General features: G+C 35.3%; 1 protein-coding gene across 1 annotated transcript; it reads left to right on the top strand.

Moving 5' to 3' along the window:
• Positions 1 to 421: 421 nt before the first annotated feature.
• LOC137629634 (T-complex protein 1 subunit delta-like) lies at positions 422 to 16,661 on the top strand. Its single transcript, XM_068361151.1, has 10 exons — positions 422 to 674; positions 4,000 to 4,212; positions 7,856 to 8,037; positions 9,290 to 9,547; positions 9,838 to 9,977; positions 10,789 to 11,056; positions 13,666 to 13,832; positions 14,278 to 14,413; positions 16,160 to 16,273; positions 16,466 to 16,661. Exons 1-10 carry the CDS (start codon positions 566 to 568, stop codon positions 16,481 to 16,483), a joined length of 1,605 nt encoding a protein of 534 aa, XP_068217252.1. The 5' UTR covers positions 422 to 565; the 3' UTR covers positions 16,484 to 16,661.
• The last annotated feature ends 9,097 nt before the right edge of the window (positions 16,662 to 25,758 follow it).

Raw genomic sequence — 25,758 nt, 5'->3', positions numbered from 1 at the left:
TATGATTTTCATGCAATGATGGCTACGAATATCGTGTCTTTGTCAAGCCTATGATCTTCATATGCAAAACCCCATTTGAAAAATCTAACAGAATATTACCAAATTAATTTTTTTTAGAAAGAAATGTGAATATTTATCAGTAGAATATCAAATAACTAACCAGGTGTTGTCATGACACTAAAGATATAACTTACATTCACTGAATTGCAGTAAAAAGAAAGTTATAAAATGCATAGCTTTTATTCAGGCTTGAATTTTATTATGCCACATTACATTTTTCTAAACACCACCCTTTATAACTTGCCCAGACTTTTTGTAATTGATGAAATTTGTAACATCCCTCGACACAAAAGATTAAAATACGATGACACTTGAATAAAAGGTACGAAAGTCTCGCATGACTCACGAGTGAATTCGGCTGCTGTCACTGTTAGCAACAAAACAACTCTGGGCCGTCGAAACTTCGTTCGACACCTGATTGTTTATCGTGAATCATCGTATGTCTGCTTAGTGATTCCTGCTTCTTGATTCATCAGTTTTGAAGTAAAATATCTAAATATTCGAAATGTCTGCTAAAGTTGCTGTTCCAAGGATGAAGGTCCCGAGTAAATCCGAATTTAAGGATAAGGAAAAACCCGCCCAGATACGAAGTAGCAACATCGTCGCCGCTAAAGGTAAAGATATTTTTAGTTCTAAAACATCGTGTTACACATTTTATGCATTTAAGTGATGTCATTATACTCTCATGACATATCTTTAATTTAGGGAATGGTGGGATTCTTTAATTTATGGGTAATTAATTTAAATACTTTATTTGGGGATCTACTTTAGATACACTACCGGTGACAGTATTTTATATTTTAGAAGTGGAATTTACATTGGTATTTAATCTATTTAACCAATTATTATATCGTATACTGCCTTACAGATGGTAGGTAGTTTATATGAAATATGTTAATTTACAAAGAGCTCTCATTGTCATAAGCTATGCCCAAATTAGTTCAGCCGGAGTAATCACTGTAATAGAATACTTAATTTTCATCCAACACACGAACCATATAAATTCAGGTATATATTATGCTTTAATTTCTAGCTACATATTTTAACCCTGTAATTTCCCTATTCGCTGTCTTGATTTTTTATTTCATAAGTCTTGAGACAGACCACCTCCACTAGTAATTAAAGTATCATATATTTACCCAAAAACAATGATCATAATCCAGTGAGAAACTGTCTTATTAGGGGGGAACACCAAAAGTTATTTATTTTTAATGATAATAAATCAGAAATGCGTAGTAAATACTGGACTATCTGTATCTGAAATAGGTATTATGAGGCTAATTTTACTATTAATGTATGTGAGGTAAAATTTCGGTTGTCTCCCACCCAGCCATTTTTTTGTATGAAAAGCCATATTTTCTGTTACTTTTTGTTTTGTGTGTTCTGATGTTATCATTCAGTAAAGTATCGATTTCCGTTTACCACCACCCAACATAATACCCAAGGTGGGAATCAGGGTTTTGGGTGGGATGAAATGAAAACTAATAAATTATGGAAGATAACAGCATAAATCAAACTAAAAATAAATGGCAAGCACTGTTCTCTCTAGGGTTCCGTTTCCTTTCAAAGAGGCTTTTCTATTTTTAACATTGTCCAATTTCAACAGGGAAACAAAATACAAGAACACCAGCTAACTCACTTTTCCACCTAACCTAACCTAGAAGCCGTATCCTTACCTACCGGGTAGGGGCGTTTCCTCCCTTAGACAACCGTATCATTAGCTTAAGCTGAGACCTAGTCTATAATGTTTTACCTTAGTAGTCGGAGTCCAAGTAATCCGAACCAGGTTAAAAAAGGGGGCTGCCAGTTTAGCTTCAAAATAGCGCTTCTTATCAACAAAACTACTCATGTAATCGCTCAGAGAAAATGCAGTGGACACACCTCTAGTTTGGTCTTTTTAACTTTACTGTGCCACTGCCTGTAATGTCAATCTTTGTAAGGTGCACAGCTTGGAGCACTTCGGACATTTTATTTTATTTCTGACGGAAATACTACGTGATTGTGTGTGTAGAAATTTCAAACCTTTGTTATTAGTTAAAAATAGTCTGGCTTCATGTGGTGTATTGTAATCACATCTGGCCGAATAGGTAGCCATGACTGAACTAAGGATTTCTTATTTGAAAATCAACTGTTGAAGCGCATTGCTTAGCAAATTTCAAGAAAAAACAATCAAAAGGATTGATTAGAATATCTTGATGCTGATTGGCCAATTTGAAGTAAAGATCTTAAGGTGGCAGAGAGAAGCATTCTAAATTGTCACAGATGAATAATCTTATGGACGAACTAATCATCAACCGAACAACCTGTCCAAATCTAATAGCTTACAGTAATCCATTTAGAGAAGGTGCCGAGTTTCCATTGGAGCACTGAGCTTGGTGGGTGGAGCTATTGGGCATTCAGGCGAAAATTGTCACTGCGTAATGGGGAGGAGTTCAGCAGGCCGGGAACATGAGCGCCTTGACTGGAACTACTGCGCATTCAATTGTCACTGCGCTATAGGGAGGAGTTAAGTAGGCTGGGAGCAAACATACAAATGTACGAGAAATACTCTACAGTATAACACTGTAATGATAAACAAATAACTTTGAAAAATTCCCCATTTAATGAAATTTGAATAATTTTTTTTTCTCATTATGCATTTGTGCATAATGTTTTGAGAAGTGTTTTCTTTTCATGTGTTTTACCTGAGAAAGATATAAAATACGGCAAAAGAGGTGGGTGGGAGTACCAAAATTTAACCGTAAGCCAAGGATATGGGGTTAGGTTAGGCGGTGTTTTTGTGTTTGTTTCCCTCTTGATATTTAATTTTTCAATCATAACTTGGAATATGAAAATGTATAAAATTTTAAAAATATGGGTTTCCCCAATTATTTCCATCAGAACATTTCAAAGTACCTATAAATACACCAAGAACACTTCTTTTTTTTCATTAAGAATTTTGTGCTATAGTAAATATTTACCCCCTTCTTAATTACTGATCTTGTCTGACCCAATCAACTACAAGGCTCGTCCTCTGTACTGGCAAGTGGTACATGGATGTACCATATACATGGGTCACCATTAAAATATCATAAATACCTATACTGTAATTTATATCGCGTTTCTCCAAGTGTTTGTGCTTCGCCATGGCTCAGTCCCACCTATGTTGAGAGTCCACCTCCACTTCGGCCATTGACTAGAGCGAATCTCATATGTTTTTTTTTTTAAAATCTGCACAGAAAACACGCTATACTGTACCTGTATTAGGAATTGTATATGTTTCATACTCTCTGCTCTATATAAGTTCAGTGGTGCAGTTTACTAAACCCCAACCAAGCTGTCTTTGTTTAAAGTACAGGTACTAGCTTGGTTTTCATCACATTTATATATATAGTTAGCTGAAGTTTGAAGTTGCAGTCCTCATTTATCAGTTTGTTCAACCAGATTTTTTTATTTGTGGATCTTTAAATTATATTCAGTTATCACAAACAGTGAGCACTCTTTGATGCCATACCATTCTAAATGTGTTTGCTGTTGTAAATTTTCAGAATTTACTAAACACAAGTCTGTCTATACCGAAATTTAGTCTGGATATAATCGTTAGATTGAAGGCCAAGTAGATGGAATTTTTGAATGATTGATGGAGCTTGGATGGATATTGTAAATAAAATATACATTGGGAATTGTGGAGGGATTATAAGAACATTGTATATAGAAAAATGAGTTCGTAGTTTGACAAATGGATAAATATTTCAAAGTGCTATTGAGTTATATTTTATTATGAAAGAAACAGCTTGCCTTCAAAAAAGAAATTTCAACTGACCAGTTATATCTTTGAGTATTGTAACCTGGTTTGGCATGTAATTAACTGTACTGTTTTAGTCACTACAGAATCAATGTGCATTATTTGGCCTTTTACTGTTTTTCTCACAAGGATAATTGTGTATATTTTATTTTCAGCCGTGTCAGATGCCATCAAGACCTCCTTGGGGCCTCGGGGCATGGACAAGATGATCCAGGATAGCAAAGGTGAAGTTACAATCACTAATGATGGGGCAACCATCCTGAAGCAGATGAAAGTTCTCCATCCAGCTGCCAAGATGCTTGTGGAACTCTCCCAGGCTCAAGATGCTGAAGCTGGTGATGGTACCACCAGTGTAGTTATTTTAGCAGGTATGAATATTTTTTTTTAGGCTGGCATTAAGTAGAGATGTAATATGCTTTAGGAATCGGGTAATATCTATGAGATGTAAAAAAACTATTTTTAAGTTTGTGGAAAAGCAAGTCGAAAAGAAGTTATGGTTGCCATCTTTGTTCCTACTCTAATACAAGCCTGATATATAAGGATTATGTCATCACCGTAGATGGAACAGCTGTTCAATTCATTAAATAAAGTAGAGAAGGTGGTGAATGCGAGCGATTACCCCTCTCTTCGAAAGGTCGCCACTTCTGTCTGTGGCCACAAGAAGTACGAACGTACTTTACTATTTAGTTAATTATTTTAAACAATATTTTTAGTTGTTGGAGAAATGGTGGAGGTTGCAACAGGGTAAGGGGTAAACCAGCTGTAGGTCTACTCTCTGTAGTGGGTATGATAGTTCACCCTCATCTACGTGTGTCAAGTGTAAGTCGTGGCCAACTGTGGAGGTCCATGGATATATCTTGGAAGGGGAGGAAGAGAGTTCTAAGCCTTCTCCGGGGGTCTGTCTCAGCAATGTTCAAGAAGACACCGAAGAAGTCTTTCGCCTCTTCCATTCATTATTCTTTGTTTGAAATAAAAGATATTGAAGTCCATGTGATTGGAAACCTCGCGCCGTTTTTCCGTGAGTATCGGGTCACAGAGTTGTGGCATTGGCTTTCCAGCATTCCCAATTCACCATACTCCTTGAAATGGAACTTATGTTCGTTTTTATATCGTGTACGGAATGAGAGTCCTTCCTTGGTAAGCACTGAGTTTTCCTTTCCCTCGTCATATTTCGTCTTTATTGGAATGTTCTGATTGGGTTTTCTTGGCAAATCAAGTATCCCTGTGGTTGTTCTTCATGGTCATTGTTTTCCTCGGGATCGGCCGCTTGCCACAATTGTGAACCATATGATTGACAGCCGCAATTGGGAATCATGCAATTAGGAACTTTGACTCATTTTTCAGGTGATAGTTACTTTCAAGTCACCAGGTAAATACTTTGCTTATTATTATTACTGCCCCAAAGAGGAAGAAGATATTTCCACCGAAGCACAAGACCCCTGATCTTGCAAAACGTCACCAGATTTCTCTGCTTAATTTCTTGAGGGGAGCAGTACTGCAACAAAGCCAATCCCTGTGGGAGGTGTTTTTTGTGGTATGAAATACATGAGCGTGATCGGTTTAAGCGAGACTACACACAAGCACTGCTTGTCAAGACCATGCCATCCGTCTATGCCACTTTCTTGCCTAGGATGGTCCCGGCATACTTCGGTGATAACGTTGCTTGGAGTCTCCCTCCAGGCCGATAATGCTTCCCAAACTCAGTTTTCCCAAATACCAAGACCATCCAGTTGGGTCAAATGTTACGGATTAGAAAAGGTGATTTTTCTATCAGAACCTAGTACTCTTACAAGTACAGTACTAGGATACCACATGTTTGCGTGGTTGTTAACAAGGATCCTCCCCAACTTAGAACAGGCATTCGATCACCCCCTTTCATTCCCCGACCAGGTGATGAGTGTCTTAGGGGAGGAAGAATTATTTGATGAAACATCGAGATAATATTTTTAAAGGTGTCCAAGAAGACTGATTGAAAAGGTTGCTTAACTGTGACTTTTACCTTTTCTCCCTGTGGAAGAAACAGTGCAGTACCAAGAACCTTCCCCTCGTCTCTTTCGCTAAGTAAAAGGATGTGTACTGGATCGGACTCTTGATTAGATCAGTTGGTACACTGTACAGGACCTCATGCACCTACACACAAGAACAAGCTTAACTTATTAGCACCCATTACCTGTGCTACATTCTAATTAGAATAAGTACTCACTAGTCTCCGCTACTTATGCTTGTCTGATGAAAATTAGCACGCTTCTAAATCCCGCCACCTGGGCTTAAATCTTACTAGAATGAGCACATGCACTACCTTCCGCATGAAGTCAAGGATATCAGATCTATCAGAATTTTCAGAAAAAACCTGGCTATGGTGCTGGTCTTGAGAATAGAAGTCTAGTACAAGTCAATCTTTGCAGTTCATTACCCACAGGTTTAAAGTCTCCCATGAATGGCAGAGGCAAGTGACAAGATACTGTCCTAAAGACTGACCATACATATATATGATTAATTCCCAAGGCCCTTCCATGAAGCTAGGACAAGGGAGAGCCAGGTAATGGCTGTCGATGACCCCTAACCCTCCATCTCTTGCTCAAAAAGAATGGTGAGGTTGCAGACATTCCAGTACTAGAAACTATCGAGCTTGGGTGGGTTTCAAACTCCCGCTAGGACATTGCCATGGAGGGATATTTTTAATAGGCTACCACAGCCCTAGGATAGTCTTTTCTATTGTCCTGTTGTAGCCACTGAACAATTCGTTGCATACCTATTTCCTTCATGGGGCAATTAGCATCTTGTCTACAATAGCTGTTGCAACATATGTCTGGAAGTAGAGGTACAATGTCTGGCCCTTTTCCTCTTCTTTTTTCTCCGTGGGGGTGTAGTTACTCGGTTATATGCTGTATCAGACGCCAGATGCAACCAAGCTTCGTAACTAAATATCTTTATAGACAAGTTCTTTATTGAAGGATTTCCCTCCCTAGTGGAATTGTATGCAACCAAATTCTAGTGCAAGGCCTTGCAATCAGAGTCAATTCATAGACAAAATAACCTTACGGGTTTAGCTTTTTCCATGACGCCTAACAGTTTCCTGGAAGGGACTTACTCAAGACCTGTGACATGTCCGTGTTCAGGTTATGAAGTTGACTAGGAGTCATCACTTTTGCTTTGAATTTCCCGGGTCGGTAAACTAGCCATATTGGTTTTAGGGACTTCCCTCCCTTATGAGTATGGGTCTCCTACTAAAGGTTGAAGGTTAAAAAGAGGGTAACACTACACTACCTCGTTTGAAGTGTAAACAGCTGTTCCATCTTGACTGAAGAATTATTAAAGGTTAGAAAAAAATACAAATTGACTAGAAAATCTGTGATATTTTAAAATTACTGCAGTTATTTGAAAAATTAAAATATCTGCTGTTCCATTAAATATCTAATTATTTTAGTATTGTGTACAGCATTTGGTTTTACATGGTATCACCAAGATGTCAAACTTTTTTGCAGGCCTTTAAAGATTAACTTATGTCCGCTGGATTCTAGATATTGTTCCTTAGGTTTATGGTACAGTATTTGCAAGACATTGATGATTGTAACATGTTCCGGGTATTTATTCTATTGGTATATTGTTCTGGTTAGCTGTTTGCTGCATATAGGCTATTTTTTTGTAATATCTAAACTTGATATGATAGCTTTCTATAATGTACTGTGCTGAAATTTTAGCTTTTTTTTTTTATATGTAACTTTCCTTTTTTGTACTGTGCTGAAATTTTAGCTTTTTTTTTTTATATGTAACTTTCCTTTTCTTCCTTACTATTCCTTCAAATTTTATGGCTGTGCTTTTACAATTTTTGAGCCATTATTTTCAGACGCCTTCCAAGAAAGTGGATTGTCATTTTTAATTATAAGTTTTTTCATGGCAAAGGTCATGAATAATTTTTTCAGGCTAAAAAATTGTGAATAGATGTTTTAGGGTAAAAATTGTGACTGCATTTTTTTCATGGCAAAATTAATGAAGAAATTATTTTTCCAGGAGCGATGTTGGAAACTTCACAACAGTTGCTGACCAAAGGCTTTCATCCATCCAACATCTCTGACTCGCTCCTTCATTTTGCAGCAAAAGCTGTAGAAGTTCTTGAATCTATGGCCATTCCAGTTGATCTGTCAGATCGTGCTTCTCTTTTGAAGAGTGCAAATACCTCTCTCAATTCCAAGGTATTACTTTTCTCATAAATTACGTACAAAAGGTTGAATGAAATGTATCATATACTGTGCTAAAGTTTCAGTAATTGAGCGTTTTACCTACAATTGAAATAGTAAGAACTTTGCATTTCTAGGTATTTGATAAAGAAATTAAATCACTCCAGTAACTTTCGACTCATATTGGTGAAGATTTGCAATTATGTAATCATTATTATTATTATTACTAGCCAAGCTACAACCCTAGTTGGAAAAGCAAGATGCCATAAGCCTAAGGGCTCCAATAGGGAAAAATAACACTGTGAGGAAAGGAAATAAGGAAAAATATAAATGATGAGAATAAATTAACAATAAATCATTCTAAAAACAGTAACAACGTCAAAACAGATACTGTATGTCCTATATAAACTATTAATGTCAAAAACAGATATGTCATATATAAACTATAAAAAGACTTGTCAGCCTGGTCAACATAAAAACATTTGCTCCAACTTTGAACTTTTGACGTTCTACCGATTCAACTACCCGATTAGGAAGATCATTCCACAACTTGGTAATGTTATCTGTCAAGTATTAGACTTAGTCTTCCTTAGACTAGTTATATACTAGTTCATATACTAATCTGTTATTATCTGTGTACTAAGTTTATTAGTAGACATTTCTTCATGACCTAACCATTAATGCACACTATACAGTAATGTTCTTAATTCTTATATTGTTTATTGCTTGTATACATTTGTAATTCTAGCATTTCTACCATATCAATGTTTAAATTCAAAATTTGCACTGTTTATTATTCCGCCCTTCTTTATTATATGAATATACATTTCCATTTATTTTTAGGCTAAAAATCTCACTTATATGTGTATGTGTATGTACATGTGTGTATATGTATGTGTATATGTATGCATATGTATATGCTTGTGTATATGTATGTGTACATTTAGTTTATCTATATCAATATTTACTTTTTAAAAAATTTTTTAATTGATGATATTTTATTTGTATTATTGCCCGAAGAGCTCTGCTCCACATGGGCTTGGACCGAGTCTTTTTTGTAAATATTTGTATGTAAATATGTTTTTGTCCAATAAACATTATTATTATTATTATTATTATATTACTCTGGTCGTTTATAGAATATTTTGGTCACTATAGGTGTTTAGTTTTCTACCTTTGGGACCAAACTGAAAAATAACTTTTGATGTTGGAAAGTCATATTGGCTGTACAAACAGCGAAGTCATAGTATGTCTATTTTCTTTTCAGGTTGTTCATGAACATTCAGGCATGTTAGCCCCTATGGCTGTAGATGCCGTCCTGAAAATTGTGGATCCCAATCAAGACACAAATGTTGACCTTCACGACATCCGCATCATTAAGAAACTTGGTGAAACTGTAGAAGACTCACAGTTGGTTGATGGTATTGTTTTCACACAAAAGTCTCAAGGCCATGGAGGACCTAACAGAATGGAGAAGGCCAAGATCGGTCTAATTCAGTTCTGCATCTCTCCTCCCAAAACTGATGTAAGTTGAAATAAACTTGGTTGATTTTTTAAATTGTTATAACATAAGAGTTTTTTCATGCATAAGCAATGGAAAACCGCTTGAGTGAGTATTCTGTAATTATTTGCTGATATTAAACTAAAGGAAAAGCTAGTCTTCTGATCCTTTTTTAAAGGAATGTCTTTATCCAAAGAGTTTGTGAATTATTAGAACGCTTTCTGTGTTCAGCATTTTTGGAACATGGACTTAAATGCTAACGTTGCTAAGTAGAAGTTCCTATTATGATGGTTGTTTTTTTTTTTCATTGATAGATGGATAACACTGTTTTGATTCGAGACTATGCAGCCATGGACCGTGTTTTGAGGGAAGAGAGACAGTACATTCTCAATATAACAAAGAAAATCAAAGCTGCAGGATGCAACGTTCTTCTGATCCAAAAGTCCATTCTCAGGTGAGAATTGTGTTATAAGTAGCTTCAAAACTTTTCTGATGTTGAGTAGTATGTACTGTTATCATTATTATTATTATTATTATTATTATAATTATTACTACATGTTGAGTAGTATGTACTGTTATCATTATTATTATTATTATTATTATTATTATTATTATTATTATTATTATTATAATTATTACTACTTGCTAAGCTACAACCTTAGTTGGAAAAGCAGGATGCTGTAAGCCCACGGGCCCCAACAGGGAAAATAGCCCAGTGAGGAAAGGAAACACGGAAAAAAAAATGTTAACCCTTTTACCCCCAGGCTACTTGGAAATTTCCAACCCTTAACCCCCAGGGCTTATTTTTCTTCAAGCACATTTTGCAGTATATATTTTTTTAAATTGCTCTAACAGCCTTAATTTTTGTCATAGAGAGGTCAGGTTGGTCTCATTCTCTTGGAAAATGCCTGAAGTTTCTCAAAAAATGATCAAAAATATGCAAAAAAAAAAAAAATTTATAAATAGCATTTATTTGCAAGGACGTACCGGTACATCCATGGGGGTAAAGGGATGAGTTTTGTGAAACGTACCAGCACGTCCTTTGGGGGTAAAAGGGTTAAGAACAGTAACATTAAAATATTTCCTATATAAACTATAAAAACTTAACAAAATAAAAAGAGAAATTGAATAGAATAGTGTGCCCGAGTGTACCCTGTTGAGTTAATGACTAAATAACATTCGGTAATTTTTGCTCTTCCATTTTAGTGTTCTTTTTAAGTGGAGATTTTAACACTTATGAAATAAAATTTTTTTTTTATATACAGGGATGCAGTCAGTGATCTTGCTCTCCATCTGCTAGCCAAACAAAAGATTATGGTTGTGAAGGATATTGAAAGAGAAGACATAGAGTTTGTTTGCAAAACTCTTGGTTGCAGACCTGTTGCCTCCTTAGATCACTTCACACCTGAGTGCATGGGGTCTGCAGAATTGGCAGAAGAAATTCAGGCTGGTGGCAGCAAGTTTGTAAAGATCACAGGTGTACAAAATCCTGGCAGGACAGTCTCGATTTTACTTAGAGGCAGTAACAAACAGGTAATGATTTCTTTCAGTACTTTTAGAAATATTCCCTTGTTTCGTGTACCCCTTATTGTTCTTTGTATATTGTACTTTCAATGGTTTTATAGTTTTTTATTAATTCATATAATTCTATCCCACCATATTTAGGGGAAAATCAAAAGTTTTCTTCAAAGTTAAATATAAAAGTTACCTCTGATGTCCATTAAGGGCAAGGGGTTGAAGTTTTACTTCTCTTGATATATTTTTTGGAACTATTTTAGTCAGTCAGTCAGTCAGTTTGATGTGACTGCCATTGGTATGATTTTTGTACATTGTATTCCATGTTCATTTAAATTAGGGAAAATCTAATAAACTTTATCAGAGAAAGAAAATTGTCAGTATTGGAGGTATTTTTTAGGTAATTCATGAAATAAAAAATAGTTTTCTGATAAATTCAGTTTCACGTCATCCCTGTCACTCATTTTTGTCTAAGTGTAGTTTAAGAGGAAGGACCAAGCTAAGGAATATCTAGGTGATGATTGACTCTTGAAGAATCTTGAACACTTAGCAGTTGGTTACGGTAGGAGAGGAGAGACAGATGATTGACTCTTGAAGAATCTAGAACACTTAGCAGTTGGTTACGGTAGGAGAGGAGTGACAGATGATTGATTCTTAAAGAATCTTGAACACTTAGTAGTTGGTTATGGTAGGAGGGGAGAGACAGATGATTGACTCTTGAAGAATCTTGAACACTTAGCAATTGGTTACGGTAGGAGAGGAGAGACAGATGATTGACTCTTGAAGAATCTTGAACACTTAGCAGTTGGTTACGGTAGGAGAGGAGAGACAGATGATTGACTCTTGAAGAATCTTGAACACTTAGCAGTTGGTTACGGTAGGAGAGGAGTGACAGATGATTGATTCTTGAAGAATCTAGAACACTTAGCAATTGGTTATGGTAGGAAAGGAGGGACAGATGATTGACTCTTGAAGAATCTAGAACATTTAGCAATTGGTTATGGTAGGAAAGGAGGGACAGATGATTGACTCTTGAAGAATCTAGAACACTTAGCAATTGGTTATGGTAGGAAAGGAGGGACAGATGATTGACTCTTGAAGAATCTAGAACACTTAGCAATTGGTTATGGTAGGAAAGGAGGGACAGATGATTGACTCTTGAAGAATCTAGAACACTTAGCAGTTGGTTACGGTAGGAAAGGAGGGACAGATGATTGACTCTTGAAGAATCTAGAACACTTAGCAATTGGTTATGGTAGGAAAGGAGGGACAGATGATTGACTCTTGAAGAATCTAGAACACTTAGCAATTGGTTATGGTAGGAAAGGAGGGACAGATGATTGACTCTTGAAGAATCTAGAACACTTAGCAATTGGTTATGGTAGGAAAGGAGGGACAGATGATTGACTCTTGAAGAATCTAGAACACTTAGCAGTTGGTTACGGTAGGAGAGGAGTGACAGATGATTGATTCTTGAAGAATCTAGAACACTTAGCAATTGGTTATGGTAGGAAAGGAGGGACAGATGATTGACTCTTGAAGAATCTAGAACTTTTAGCAATTGGTTATGGTAGAAGAGGAGGGACGGATGATTGACTCTTGAAGAATCTAGAACATTTAGCAATTGGTTATGGTAGAAGAGGAGGGACGGATGATTGACTCGTGAAGAATCTAGAACACTTAGCAATTGGTTATGGTAGAAGAGGAGGGACAGATGATTGACTCTTGAAGAATCTAGAACATTTAGCAATTGGTTATGGTAGAAGAGGAGGGACAGATGATTGACTCTTGAAGAATCTAGAACACTTAGCAATTGGTTATGGTAGAAGAGGAGGGACGGATGATTGACTCTTGAAGAATCTAGAACACTTAGCAATTGGTTATGGTAGAAGAGGAGGGACGGATGATTGACTCTTGAAGAATCTAGAACACTTAGCAATTGGTTATGGTAGAAGAGGAGGGACGGATGATTGACTCTTGAAGAATCTAGAACATTTAGCAATTGGTTATGGTAGAAGAGGAGGGACGGATGATTGACTCTTGAAGAATCTAGAACATTTAGCAATTGGTTATGGTAGAAGAGGAGGGACAGATGATTGACTCTTGAAGAATCTAGAACATTTAGCAATTGGTTATGGTAGAAGAGGAGGGACGGATGATTGACTCGTGAAGAATCTAGAACACTTAGCAATTGGTTATGGTAGAAGAGGAGGGACAGATGATTGACTCTTGAAGAATCTAGAACATTTAGCAATTGGTTATGGTAGGAAAGGAGGGACAGATGATTGACTCTTGAAGAATCTAGAACATTTAGCAATTGGTTATGGTAGAAGAGGAGGGACAGATGATTGACTCTTGAAGAATCTAGAACATTTAGCAATTGGTTATGGTAGAAGAGGAGGGACGGATGATTGACTCGTGAAGAATCTAGAACACAGCAATTAGTTATGGTAGGAAAGGAGGGACAGATGTTGTTGTAATTTTGAAGGGTTGATATAAGTAACAATGAACCCTTTTTTTTTTTTGTATAAAGTAAAGACCTTCTAGTAACATGGGTATTGACTGACTCAAAAGTTGGAGACATGAACTTAAAATTTTCCTATAATTTTTTCAATTGCCATTATCAGGTATTGGAAGAAGCTGATAGATCACTCCACGATGCCCTGTGCGTCATTCGTTGTTTAGTAAAGAAAAGATGCCTTATTCCTGGTGGTGGAGCACCAGAAGCCGAACTGTCGGTTAAACTTACTCAGTACGCACATACACTAACTGGCATGGATGCCTATTGCTTCAGGTGAGTTAAGCATTTGGATTTACTCACTGTATAATAGTACTGTATACTTTTAACCGTAAATATTATTCATTTGCTTATTAGGAATAGTGAATGGAAGCATTTTTTTTTTCCCTTATATGTTGCTTTATGTTGTTAAAGTATCTGTGCTACTATTTGTCACAATACTCATTTTAGGTGTAATGTAAAGAGTAGCTATTCAGCTAATTGGTTATTTCAAAGGCCATTCCCGTTTAACCAGATACCTCCGTTATATTTTAATTTAGGCCTTTGGTATTCTACCCATTTCTGTCATGGTAAAAGTGACCAATTTAGTTTTACCTCAAAAGTTATTTTCTGTTTTTTCTTATCTCATTAGTCTTGGATTGACTTTTAACTTTTTGTAAGAATGGTTTCTCATAATTACTAATAATCATCAAGAATTTATCCAAACATGTTTATTTTACAGGGCATTTGCAGAAGCACTTGAAGTAATTCCTGCCATCTTGGCAGAAAATGCTGGTCTTAGTCCTATCTCAACTGTCACAGAATTGCGCAACAGACATGCACGTGGGGAAACCACTGCTGGTGTTAATGTCCGAAAGGTGAGGAAAAGCTTACTGGTTATCACACCTTATAATATACAGTACATGTTTGAAGAATAGTTCAAAAGATCTGTCCGAAGGGTTTTGGAAGTAATTGTCATAACCAGGTTACAAGATGCAGATGTAGGAATTATAAGTCTTCAGATTTTACTTAGTTAGTAGAGAGTTATTTACTCATTATGCTCGCTCAATGATGGTACAGTAAGTATTTACGGTGCTGGTTTAGTATACACTATGGCCTACCTTTCGAATATGGCCTACGAAATTCTGTTTTAGTGTGTGGCCTAACCTAACCTTACCTTACCTAACAAGCCAGGTAGGCCACATACTAAACCAGAATAAAAAAGGTAGGCTACATACTATACCGTATTTACTAAGTCTGTTGGAAACAATGTCCAACAAATTTACTAAAAATATGGCAATAATGAGGGAGGGTCAGGTGCATCTGCACATGTAAGAAACAAATATCAGATATGAAATAAGCTCAAATGTGTACTGTATAGAGTAATTACAAAGCAATGAATAAATAGCCCTTCTATGTATGACTATTAAAAACAGCATTTAATGAAATTAGACTTTGTTGAATACATTAATGAAATACACTGTCATCAAACAAGTTTCTTCCAGTGGTTATAAACTATCATAGGCTGTCATAAGACAATAGGGGCATTAGAAATACTCAGGTAATTAAACATGAATTACTGACGGTGTTTATAAACTAAAACTACTTTACTGTATTTGATGTTAAAAAGGCACACTTTCAACATAGTATATTTAGGTAAAAAGGTTTTTAATGTATTTAAGAAAGCATGTACAAGTACTGTACCGTAAATTTGATATTAGCCTTTAATTATGTACACATTTCGCTCGGTTGCGACAATGTCGTCATAACTCAAAAATAGCTGTTTTTCAGGAGAGCCATTTTAATCAATTATAACACACTGTTAATGTATGTCGTTAGGACATTTAGCGCCTCAAGCAATCAATTTTTTAGCTACAATTATGACACTTTTGCCAAAAGAATCAGCATTTGAAGATGAATATGTCTATATGGATAACTCAAAAATACATTTTTTTGAGTTATGACGTTGTTGTCGCAAGCGAGCGATTTATGGATGGCTATAAGAAATATGTAGGCGTTGAAGGTATCTAATAATTTTTGCATTATCCTTTTTGAAGGTATTTTGTACAAAAATATGTACAGTACATTTATTTGATAAAGAGTTGTAGAAGAGTGGTTAATTGTTATGTAAAATTAGATTGACCAGGTGTTTATCAGCCAAGCCCAATGTAAACCCAATAAAAATGGTACTACAGATATTTATAATTGAATAAATCGAAGACAAAATTTAAAGCATTGCATATTTGACTGTATATGTTAATGCACAAAACAATCTCGAAAGTCAAGTATTCTCTAAGTAAATGTCTTGTGCCGTGCAGTGATCCAAGTTGTCTGAGTTTCACTGTGTGTAGTAGTGAACATTTATGTAAAAATTTTATATCTTTAAAAAGTAATTTCTACTTTCTAGTCACCTTGCATATTCTATCCTAGCCAGTTTGTAGAATTTTTCCATAAATTATTCGTAATAATTTTTCTTCGGCTTTTCATCAACTTCTATGGTTTTACACTTATGTATTAAGAACCTGTAGCAACCAGGAAACATAGCATTACTGTATGTCTTAGTTGAAAGTACTGTATTATATGTATTCATATATCTTACTAAACAATTTGCTTTGTACTTACAGGGCAGCATTTCTAATATTGTGGATGAGAATGTATTGCAACCCCTGCTGGTGTCTACCTCCGCCATTACTCTATCAGCAGAGTGCGTGCGGTCCATTCTCAAAATTGACGACATCGTAAGTACAGTTCTATACATTTTATTGTACGTGAAATTTCTGAAATGGGACATTTTCTATTTGTAAGATCCATGTTTTAATATTTTAACCTTTTTAGGAAATTAGTATACTGTACATATATGTAGGATTTTTTACTTTTGCTATTGATGTTATGTGTAGTTTGTATATTTTTTTTTTTCATTTCTTTCACAGGTAAATGTGATTCGTTAAAAGGAAGGATCTGGTCTTTTATACTCAAAACCCAAGTGCTTTAAGAGTGCAGTCGTCACCATAACCATTTTTTTTTTGCTGCTTTGCCTCATCTCACCTCAATGAAGTATGATTGTGAACAAATTTAGGTCACCTAAATAATTTAAATTAATCCGAACAATAAAATAATAAGAACTAAGATTATTTATTTGAGCCATGTTTAGAAAAAAATTGGGTTTAAAGTTTAGCATTTAAATTTGAATAGTAAAATACAGAAAGGATTGAAATTAATGTAAAGTGATAATCTTTGTCATATAAAGGAGGTCTGCAAAGAAACTTTAGTCTTACCTAGAGTGCACCACACAACATACTCTTGGCACTAACCCTATGCGGTGGTTTTCTGTGGTAAACTGTCCTTTAGAGCACAGTGATCATAGTTTTGTGCCTCCCTCCTCTGTTTAGTCATCAAATGGATCATAAATATTCAATGTATGTAGTTTGTCTATGATGGCTTTTAGCATCTTTGTGGATTACATTCTCTCCCAATACTGACAAAAAATCTCCAGAAGTCATACCTATTTGGGCATTGTAACCCCTATAATTATATGAAGTTTTGAGAACCGTAGTATTTCTCTAAAGGTCTGCCTGTCTGCTAGTCAAATACAGGTTCTGATATTCCTACTGGGTTTTCAATAGCAATATGCTTTTGTTTAACACACTTGCCAGCTACTAATTTGTGCGTTCTGTAATACTTTTTGCTGGTCCGTAAAGACTTGACACTTTTTCAGTTTGGTGTGACTGTGTATATGGTAATGTAGTAAACAGTAGATGTAGCCTTTTCATCTCATTCTATAAAGCTGACATTCTTTCAAATATTTAGATTCCTTCTCTGAATAACCATGTTTGTGATTCATTATCATATATTAAAGTTTATGAACTCGATAGAGATCTTCTTGAAAGCTTGGAGAGGGATTCATTGTCGTCTTACATCGACATCTTCTGGTGGGACAAACCAGTCTCAACATATGTAGTCAATAAGGGTCAGCTGTATTTCCTTGTTATATTCGTGGCAGTATTGTAAATATCTAATCTTTGTAGTGAATATTGAAGAAAATAGCATATTTTTTTTTAAATTATTTCCCAAAGCTCTAAGTAAAATTTAAAACAAAAGCTTTGTATTAGTCATTACTGGTCTAAATTTATACAAGTTTTCCAACTTGACAATTTAGACAGTAACGTTAATACTTGATGTAGGTTAGATTTGGTGCTTTGCAGTACTGTAATCCTTTGGACAGATTTTATGTTCAGTCCATGAGTAGATAAAGAATTGAGCTTTGCAATATAGAATTCCATTGTGGGACATGAGGTCATTGTGAAAGGCTTAAAGTCCAAAGTATCGAAAGCAAAATTTCACAGTTTTTTTTAGGGAAGTGACATGTTCAATAACTCTTGGAAGCAATGCACATTGCTTTTATTCCATGATCCAATCAAGATTACTTTGCCCAGGACAAATGAAGATCAAGCACAACTGATAGAAAGGTTTAGTCATTGAATGAATATGAACACCAGAAGGAAAGCTTTAGGGAAGTTATTTGTAGGAAATGAGATGTTCATTACTAATCAATTAGACTTGTGGCATGGTATTAATCTGCAATCCTTGTTGCATACAGTTCTGCTGTGAAAACTGAAGCATATAGAGAACTCATTTTGCGATAGATAATCCTGCAGAAAACTTTTTTTCGCAATAATTCATCCAGCAGTAAATCGGACAGGCCAGCTAGTGTTAAGTTCAACTGGTTCAATAGTTAATCTACCTCTTTTAATGATCGAGTAAGTCCCCTTCATATGAACAAGATCTGTCAAGTATTGGGGAAAATTTATTCACGGGTTCATATCCGAAAATAGTATTGTAGAATGTTCTTATCTTGAGATTTTACAGTTATAATTAATCATACAACTAATGATCTTGAACCATTTGCACAAATTCCCTAATGACAATTTATGTCGTGTTGTTTATTCTCACTTGTTTATAGAAATACTGTGCTTTACTGTATACATAATACAAGAAGTAAATTACAGTATAGTTTTTTTATAGGCAATGGTTAATGATGGTTTATTAAACATATTGAAAGGTGCAACCCTCAATTGCATTTTGCTTGCTTACGAAGACAGTGCCAAGTAGGGAGAAGTGGCTGACCTCTCAATTTATAGAGGTGCAACTTGGTACGGAGACTATAATCCTTTTAATCATCTTTATGGATCTTGTTGCAGGACTTGGTGCTTCCAGTCTATAATACTGTAGTGATAATTGATGTGCACAATAAAACCAAGGTTAATCTGACAGCTACCCGTGTTGCATGTGAGTTTCTTTATTGGATTTTTTTTTTTACCCTGGTTACATTTTTGTATGAAATTTTATCTTTGCAATTCAACCATGTATCAAAGATTCATATGATTTTTACATTTTGCCTAATGGGCGTCGGATTATTATTCACGTGTAATTCAGTTTATTGTTTTCATTTTGACATCTTTATAAAACAAAGGAAGTTGCGTATTTTTTTTCAAATCTCTTGATTGCAATGTTATAATGAAGACACTGGGTATGGTTTTTAAATCTCTTGATTGCAATGTTATAATGAAGATACTGCGTATGATGTTTAAATCTCTTGATTGCAATGTTTTAATAAAGACACTGGGTATGTTGTTTAGATCTGAGATGCTGTAAAGTACTATGCTTCTAACCATGTACTACTAAATAAAATTGGCACATCACCATCAGAAAGACCTTTACATTCATCGTAGCTTTGAAAAATATTACACGCTTTCAAATGAAAATTGGGACAGTAAGAATGTGGGTTATGTCTAGATCCTTAAGGTGTTTGCTACATTTACCTCTATGGTAGCAAACCTCAATTGGAAGACATTATATAAGACGTACAAAATTAAATTATGTATACCAAGCAACCATTGTACAGGCATAAAGTAGGATCATGGTGTAAAAGTAAAGTCAATATTGCAACGGGGAAGGAGCTCCATCGACAATTAACAGGAGCGAGAAAAAAAAAATTCGGACCAAACCCTGGCTTCTTTTTTGTGAATATTTTATTATTCTGGTTATTGAGTTACACTTGAGATCATAGATCTTATGAATATATACGGTAATTAGGGAAAGAAGTCTTTTATGGAAGTTTACTTATTCCACTACTGTACAGTATACCACATTCACTTTATATGTATTGTTATTGGAGAAACGAAAGTACAGTTTGACATAGGAATTCCTGGCACTCCTTGCTCTTGAGGAAATTCACCCTGTGACACCCTAAAGGCATGGCTAGATCCAGTGTGTAGCTCAGACCACCACCAATTCCATCTCTCCCTACACTAGCTGCTTGGTTATTTTCCACGCAGTAAGGGTCTCGTAGGGTGCGCTTCTGAGTGAGGTGGGCCAGGAGTTACTGTGTTCAACAGTACATAAGGTTGTGATGGTTAGAAACTACAGAATACCACTTCAAAGTGTAACTTTTAGGTTTTTTCACCATTGCAATTAGCTGCCATGTCCTGGCGGATCTCATTGCTTGCCTTCTATACCCTTATTCTTCAAACTGATTTGTTAACGAATGAATCCTCCTAATGGTGCAATTGGAAGTGGAGAAAGGAGCTTTCAAGCTCATATAAAGATTGAAATTTACTATGTAGTAAAGGAATGACATGACAAAGAAAAGCAAGTACAGTACTAACAACAAGAATTTGAAATAATGTCAACATCAAAGTGGAAATGCCAAGATGTGTAAGTTGCAATATGTTGAAGATGAAAATATAAGTTAGAAGGGCCAAAATTGACTTGGGATGATACCTAATCTATTGAATTCAAATGGCCACTGAAAGATGCACCTATGATAAATGGACCACTGAAAATATATCTGAAAAGGCTTCTGGTTCATTAGTTTCAAAGGGTTTTTGCCTCCATTAGTGTCGCACGGTTTAGCTCGGTGAGTCGATAGTGCCAGTTAGGGTTTTTGCATCGTGAGTTCGTCCCCTAGCTGCACTTAATTTAGATCCTCCTACTTTACCTCTGTTCCATCTTGAAGTCCAACTACATAAACTTTTTTTTCATAACTGAACTGCAGGGTTTGGTCGCTGAATGACCATACTAGCTTCGGGGACAAGTCATGGTATGGAAATAGCAGGAGTACCAAGGGAGAACTGGTCAGAATAGATGAAAGCAATAATGTTTAACCAATGAGTTTATAGAAATATTTACAGTACAGTAATCTGAAAAGCATACAATAGCAACATTGCTTGACAGCTGCACTTTGCTTACTAGACCTTATGGCCCAAATTCAATCCTATCAGACTGAGACTATTTGGAGGATCCCATTCTAAGTAAGGTAACAATTTAAAAGGAAATAATGCATTTTACTGGAAATTGCATTTATTTGTCTAAGTAAAGCCTATAATCTTGTCTTCAGAATATTTCATCAAAACAATTACGATACAGTACTTTCTTATATAATTGTGGGAACTGAATCAAAACCCTGAAAAGTCTTCCTTTCAGAGAACTATCTTTTTTTATATATCCTTAACAACTTTAATTTTCAGGTCATAGTGCAGTTTCACTGCAGTTGTATGCTATTTATCTCATTTTCATCAACCCAGTACATAGTGCAGTTTTGAACTTATTCCTTCAGTTCTATCTTGGAACTGAATGCCCTCCTTGGCACTATTGAGGGGCTATATTCTTCAAATATAAACAAAACGAAAACTGTTTAGTCTTATGGAATATAGCACCAAAGTCATGGTAACCAACAAAATCTTGTTTATGCAACCTTTGTACACATGAACAAACACTGAAAGATTATAAAACCTCACAACCTGCTGTTAGTTCCAAGACCACAGGTCCACAGCATTCATAACAGATTGACAATAATTTACTCTATAGTCTTAATTTTGTCTTGGCTACTGAAGTCATGCAGCAAGACCCAATTCTGTCACCTACGTACTTTACACTTTGGGTGGACGTTTACGGAATCATATGGCGTAACCCATATCTCTAAACAAATCCACCCTATCATAATGATCGGAAATACTTCAAATGCCTCCAGACTATATCCTTGGTCCCAATATTGATGGGGAGCATATTTAAAAGCTCTAGAATCCTCCGTCGAGGTTACTTCTAGTCAATAATAAATTGAAATCACCCTAAGCTGTATAAGTTTAAAGTCTTAAGCAAGCTAGTGTAGCTCATACAGTACAGGTGTAATTATATTTCAAGATACAGTAACCCTTAGTAATTAATCTTGTTTCTCCGTTTTGCAATTGACTGCTTCGTAAGATGGAAATGCTCACAGTGTTCCTCGTGCTGGTCTGTAAGCTCATCATTAATATTTTTTCACCTTTGCTGCACCCACTTTTTATCCATTATATTTACTGTCTTTCTCACCTTTATCTTGCTGTCCAAACTTTTTCTCCCCCCCCCCCAATACATTAGTGCCAAATGACATCCCAAGCCCCAAATTCATTAATATGATTCTAATTCAAAGTGTTGTGTTTATAGTACATCTAAAGGTTTAAGAACTACATGAATTCAGCCTAGTTGGAAATGTGGTAGATATTTCGCATACAAGACCCACTTAAACGATAGATCACAGCTGTGGAAAAATACTATTTCAATACAGAATATAAATATAACTTTTAATGTTCACAGTGTAAAACATAACTTATAAATTCATGCTATTTCTGAACTATTTGAATATTAAAATATTCCTAAAATGTAGTACAAGTATGAAGTTTTCCTTATCACTAGGTTTTTACCATTGTTCGTAACATATTGAGAGAGAAAATCTTTTGCAATACATGTAGCCTACATCATATGAAGCAATGGATATTAATGCCTTGTGGGCTTTAGAGCCAGTCCATAGGCTTAGACTGGATAATCCAGTATAATCCATCGAGAGAGCTAATGGAGCCACCAACCACTGCAACGCTGCATGCAAGATGAATGAAAATTACTATTGAACTTTTTTTTTTTATAGAAATATGCGATATATTTTTGCAGTGTAAATGGTCGTTTTTATTTCATATTCAATAAACAGTGCACAATTGTAAGCACTCAATAAACTTTTATTTTAAACATAATACCTTTAGGCCTACGCTTCCCTCCTCTTTCCTAACATTTTTTCTGTGATCGAATGATATGATCTATTCTTTTCAAATAGTGGAACATGTGTTCCCTTTTCCATTGGAGATTTTCATGTTAAATGATAAGCAGTTTAGATTTCTTTTGAAGCTATAGGAGTAGGCTACCTGAATATATTCTCGGTGAAAATAGTTTTAATCGTGTTTGTTGGAGCCCCTTCCTAAAGGGCAGAGGGGAGCTGAAAAATTAATTTCTCCTAAATTACTGCAAGTTTTAGTAAATATAATTTTGATTACGTAAAAAGAAATAAACTCAATGTGGAATAGGCACATGAAATATTAAAGGAAAATATACAATAAACAACTAGGCTTCATAGAAACTAGGAACAAATATATTTTGAGAATTATACTCAACGGGAGAGTCATTTGGTCAAATTGCCACGTCTCAAAATCTGCAATTTCACTCGCAAATGTAGTTGATGGGATGTAAAGTTATCATTCAAGACTTAGGCCTATCTACGAAAAGTCTCTCATATCTATCAATCAGGCTTTTCTGGTGTACCATCTTAAGCTATCAGGCAACCGACCCCTTGATGTAGGGATAACGTTTTTTTTTTTTTTTTTTTTTTTTTGTCGGTTTAGCAATCAGAATATCCTTTAGAGTTTTCGAAGAAAAGTGGTTCCAATGGGTCCCAAACTTTGCTCATTTATTTTTATCTATATAATTATCATTAGCTAAGCTACAACCCCAGTTAGGAATGCAAGATGCTATAAGCCCGTGGGCTCCAACAGGGAAAAATAGTCCAGTGAAGAAAGGAAATAAGGAAATAGATAAACGATATGAGAAATATTTAACAATTAATCAAATATTTTAAAAATAGTAACATCAAAACAGATATTTCATGTATTAACTTAAAAAAAAAAAAACTATGTCAGCCTGTTCAACATAAAAACATTTGCTGCACGTTTGAACTTTTGAAGTTCTGCTGATTCAACTACCCGATTAGGAAGATCATTCCACAACCTGCTTATAGCTGGAATAAAAGTTCTAGAATACTGTGTAGTATTTAAAGATTATCGGTCCTCTACTGAATGGGACCGCTCTTATTCAAATACTTGTTGACACACTTTTGTGTTTCGTGGGAAAACGGAATTTGCTATCGACCTTTATGGGGTCCGCTGTCAGTCGTCAGCCGTATTTAATCAAGTGTGTAAACACTTTTTTTTCTTTTTTTTGACTGTTGGCTCCGCCAATGGTTCGTTGTTTTGGCAAATGATGCATTTTACGCCATGCACATGAGGCGTGTGGTTTAGTATTTTTGACGTTTCTTGTATTATGTAATTCAACAATTTACCCCAATTGGGTTTTTAGCCTATCAGTACCTGAATAACAACGTGAATGAAAGTCGATTAACCATTAACAATAATGTTATTGAAGATTTCAATGTATAATATGAGCTTTTTTAACAAATTAGGTCACAGTTTTGCCCCATTGAATATTAGCTCTTCAAAATCGCCCATTCTTGTAAGTCTTAAGTCTGTCACTGGAGTTCCTGTCGGCTGTCACAGTTCTCGATTCTGGGGGAACTTTTGCCTCATTTAGGGGAAAGTCTGTGGAATTGGTTATGTTTTATTTCGGTAATAATCAACAAACAAAAGTAACCATTAACCCCTCTTCGTTTCTTTTAATAAGATTCAAATTAGTTATCAGGGGTTATTGATACAATCTGACGATATTTCCACCCGGTTTTGGAATCTAAACGTAATCAAACATTTATCTCATTCTTTATTATGCGTGTGTGCTTAAAGAATATTGTTCTAGACCCCAAACTTATATGTGAACATATGTCGTTGCTAAAGGGCTTAAGAATAAGGTGAGCCGAACCATGTTCCATGATGACTTCTAGCAATAGCTATGCAAGAAGACAAAGGGGAAACTATGTTTTGAGTACGGATATTTTCTTAAATTAAATCACCTAAAAATAGATAGATGGCATTGTAATAATTTTAGATTTAAAAAGAAATTAATTTTTAAGTTTATTTATATGTAACTACAACTGAGAAACTATGTTTGAAATAGGGATATTTTCTTAAATTAAACAATATAAAAATAGATACATGGCATTGTAATAATTTCATCTTTAAAAGAAAACCAAATTTTACTTTCATATATAAATATGATTTTTATAAGTTTATTTATATGTAATTAAAGTTAAACGTAAGTTTTTCATTTGTTTTGTTTACAGCGTCAGTGCGATTCAGCCGGCACAGTTGAACTTGGTTGGTATTGTGATAATCTCGTTTGCGTATATACGGTAACTTCCTTCATGTTTTGAGACAGGCAATGCGCACCGCATCAAGATTAACGTAAATACTAAATGTTGTTAATTGTTTGATAATAGATTCTACAGTTTTAACCCACTTTTGAAGTGATTTCGTTCTGAAAATGTCCCCAATGTATTCTATCATAGGCTAGGCCTAATCTAACGATCGCGTTATCTAGAATTCTGAGAATAAATCTTTAATTTGAGAATTAAACTTCCAACTCTATTCAGCTTAAGCGACCTAGTTAGATTTTGTAAAGGCAATTTAACAATGATAATTTTATTTAACCCCTGTAAAGCTTAATCTAGTTTTAAAAGCAGATATGTCTTCAAGCTCGACTTGCTTATTATCATACGATAAAGATCCCAATATTTTTGGGTATTTCGCTCAAACTATAAATGTCAAATTACAAAACGCGTTTCTGATAAAAATCGACAATTTTGGTATTGTGCAAGTTATAAGAAAACACGAAAGTGACGATTTATCAGAAAGGCCGATGAAAGAAAAACAGCGGAACAATGCCGTGGCAGTATCACAAGGTAAGCCTATATTGACGGTGTTCATTTCATAGATTTTATGATATGTAGCACTTACCCTCTCTTATGTTGGGTATAAGAGACAAGAAGCCATGAGATACTTGGTCCTTATGATAGGTTTTTATTTTGGGGCGAGGGACGGTAAACACAGAACCCTAGGTTAGGTTAGGTTCGTTGTAGCCCAAGAGATACTTGGTAATTATGAAGGGTCTTTATTTTGGGTCGAGGGACGGTAAACACAGAACCCTAGGTTAGGTTCGTTGTAGCCCAAGAGATACTTGGTAATTATGGTAGGTTTTT

The sequence above is a fragment of the Palaemon carinicauda genome, chromosome 37, assembly GCF_036898095.1.
Source record: "Palaemon carinicauda isolate YSFRI2023 chromosome 37, ASM3689809v2, whole genome shotgun sequence".
Lineage (NCBI taxonomy): Eukaryota > Metazoa > Arthropoda > Malacostraca > Decapoda > Palaemonidae > Palaemon > Palaemon carinicauda.
This window is presented reverse-complemented; position numbering and strand designations above follow the sequence as displayed.

Bases quoted from the DNA above. Each gene is read 5' to 3' on its own strand.
- LOC137629634 (XM_068361151.1), top strand. From the start codon at position 566: ATGTCTGCTAAAGTTGCTGTTCCAAGGATGAAGGTCCCGAGTAAATCC. The intron at 4,213-7,855 runs GTATGAATATTT...TTATTTTTCCAG, and splicing joins CAGTGTAGTTATTTTAGCAG to GAGCGATGTTGGAAACTTCA. The intron at 13,833-14,277 runs GTGAGTTAAGCA...TTTATTTTACAG, and splicing joins ATGGATGCCTATTGCTTCAG to GGCATTTGCAGAAGCACTTG.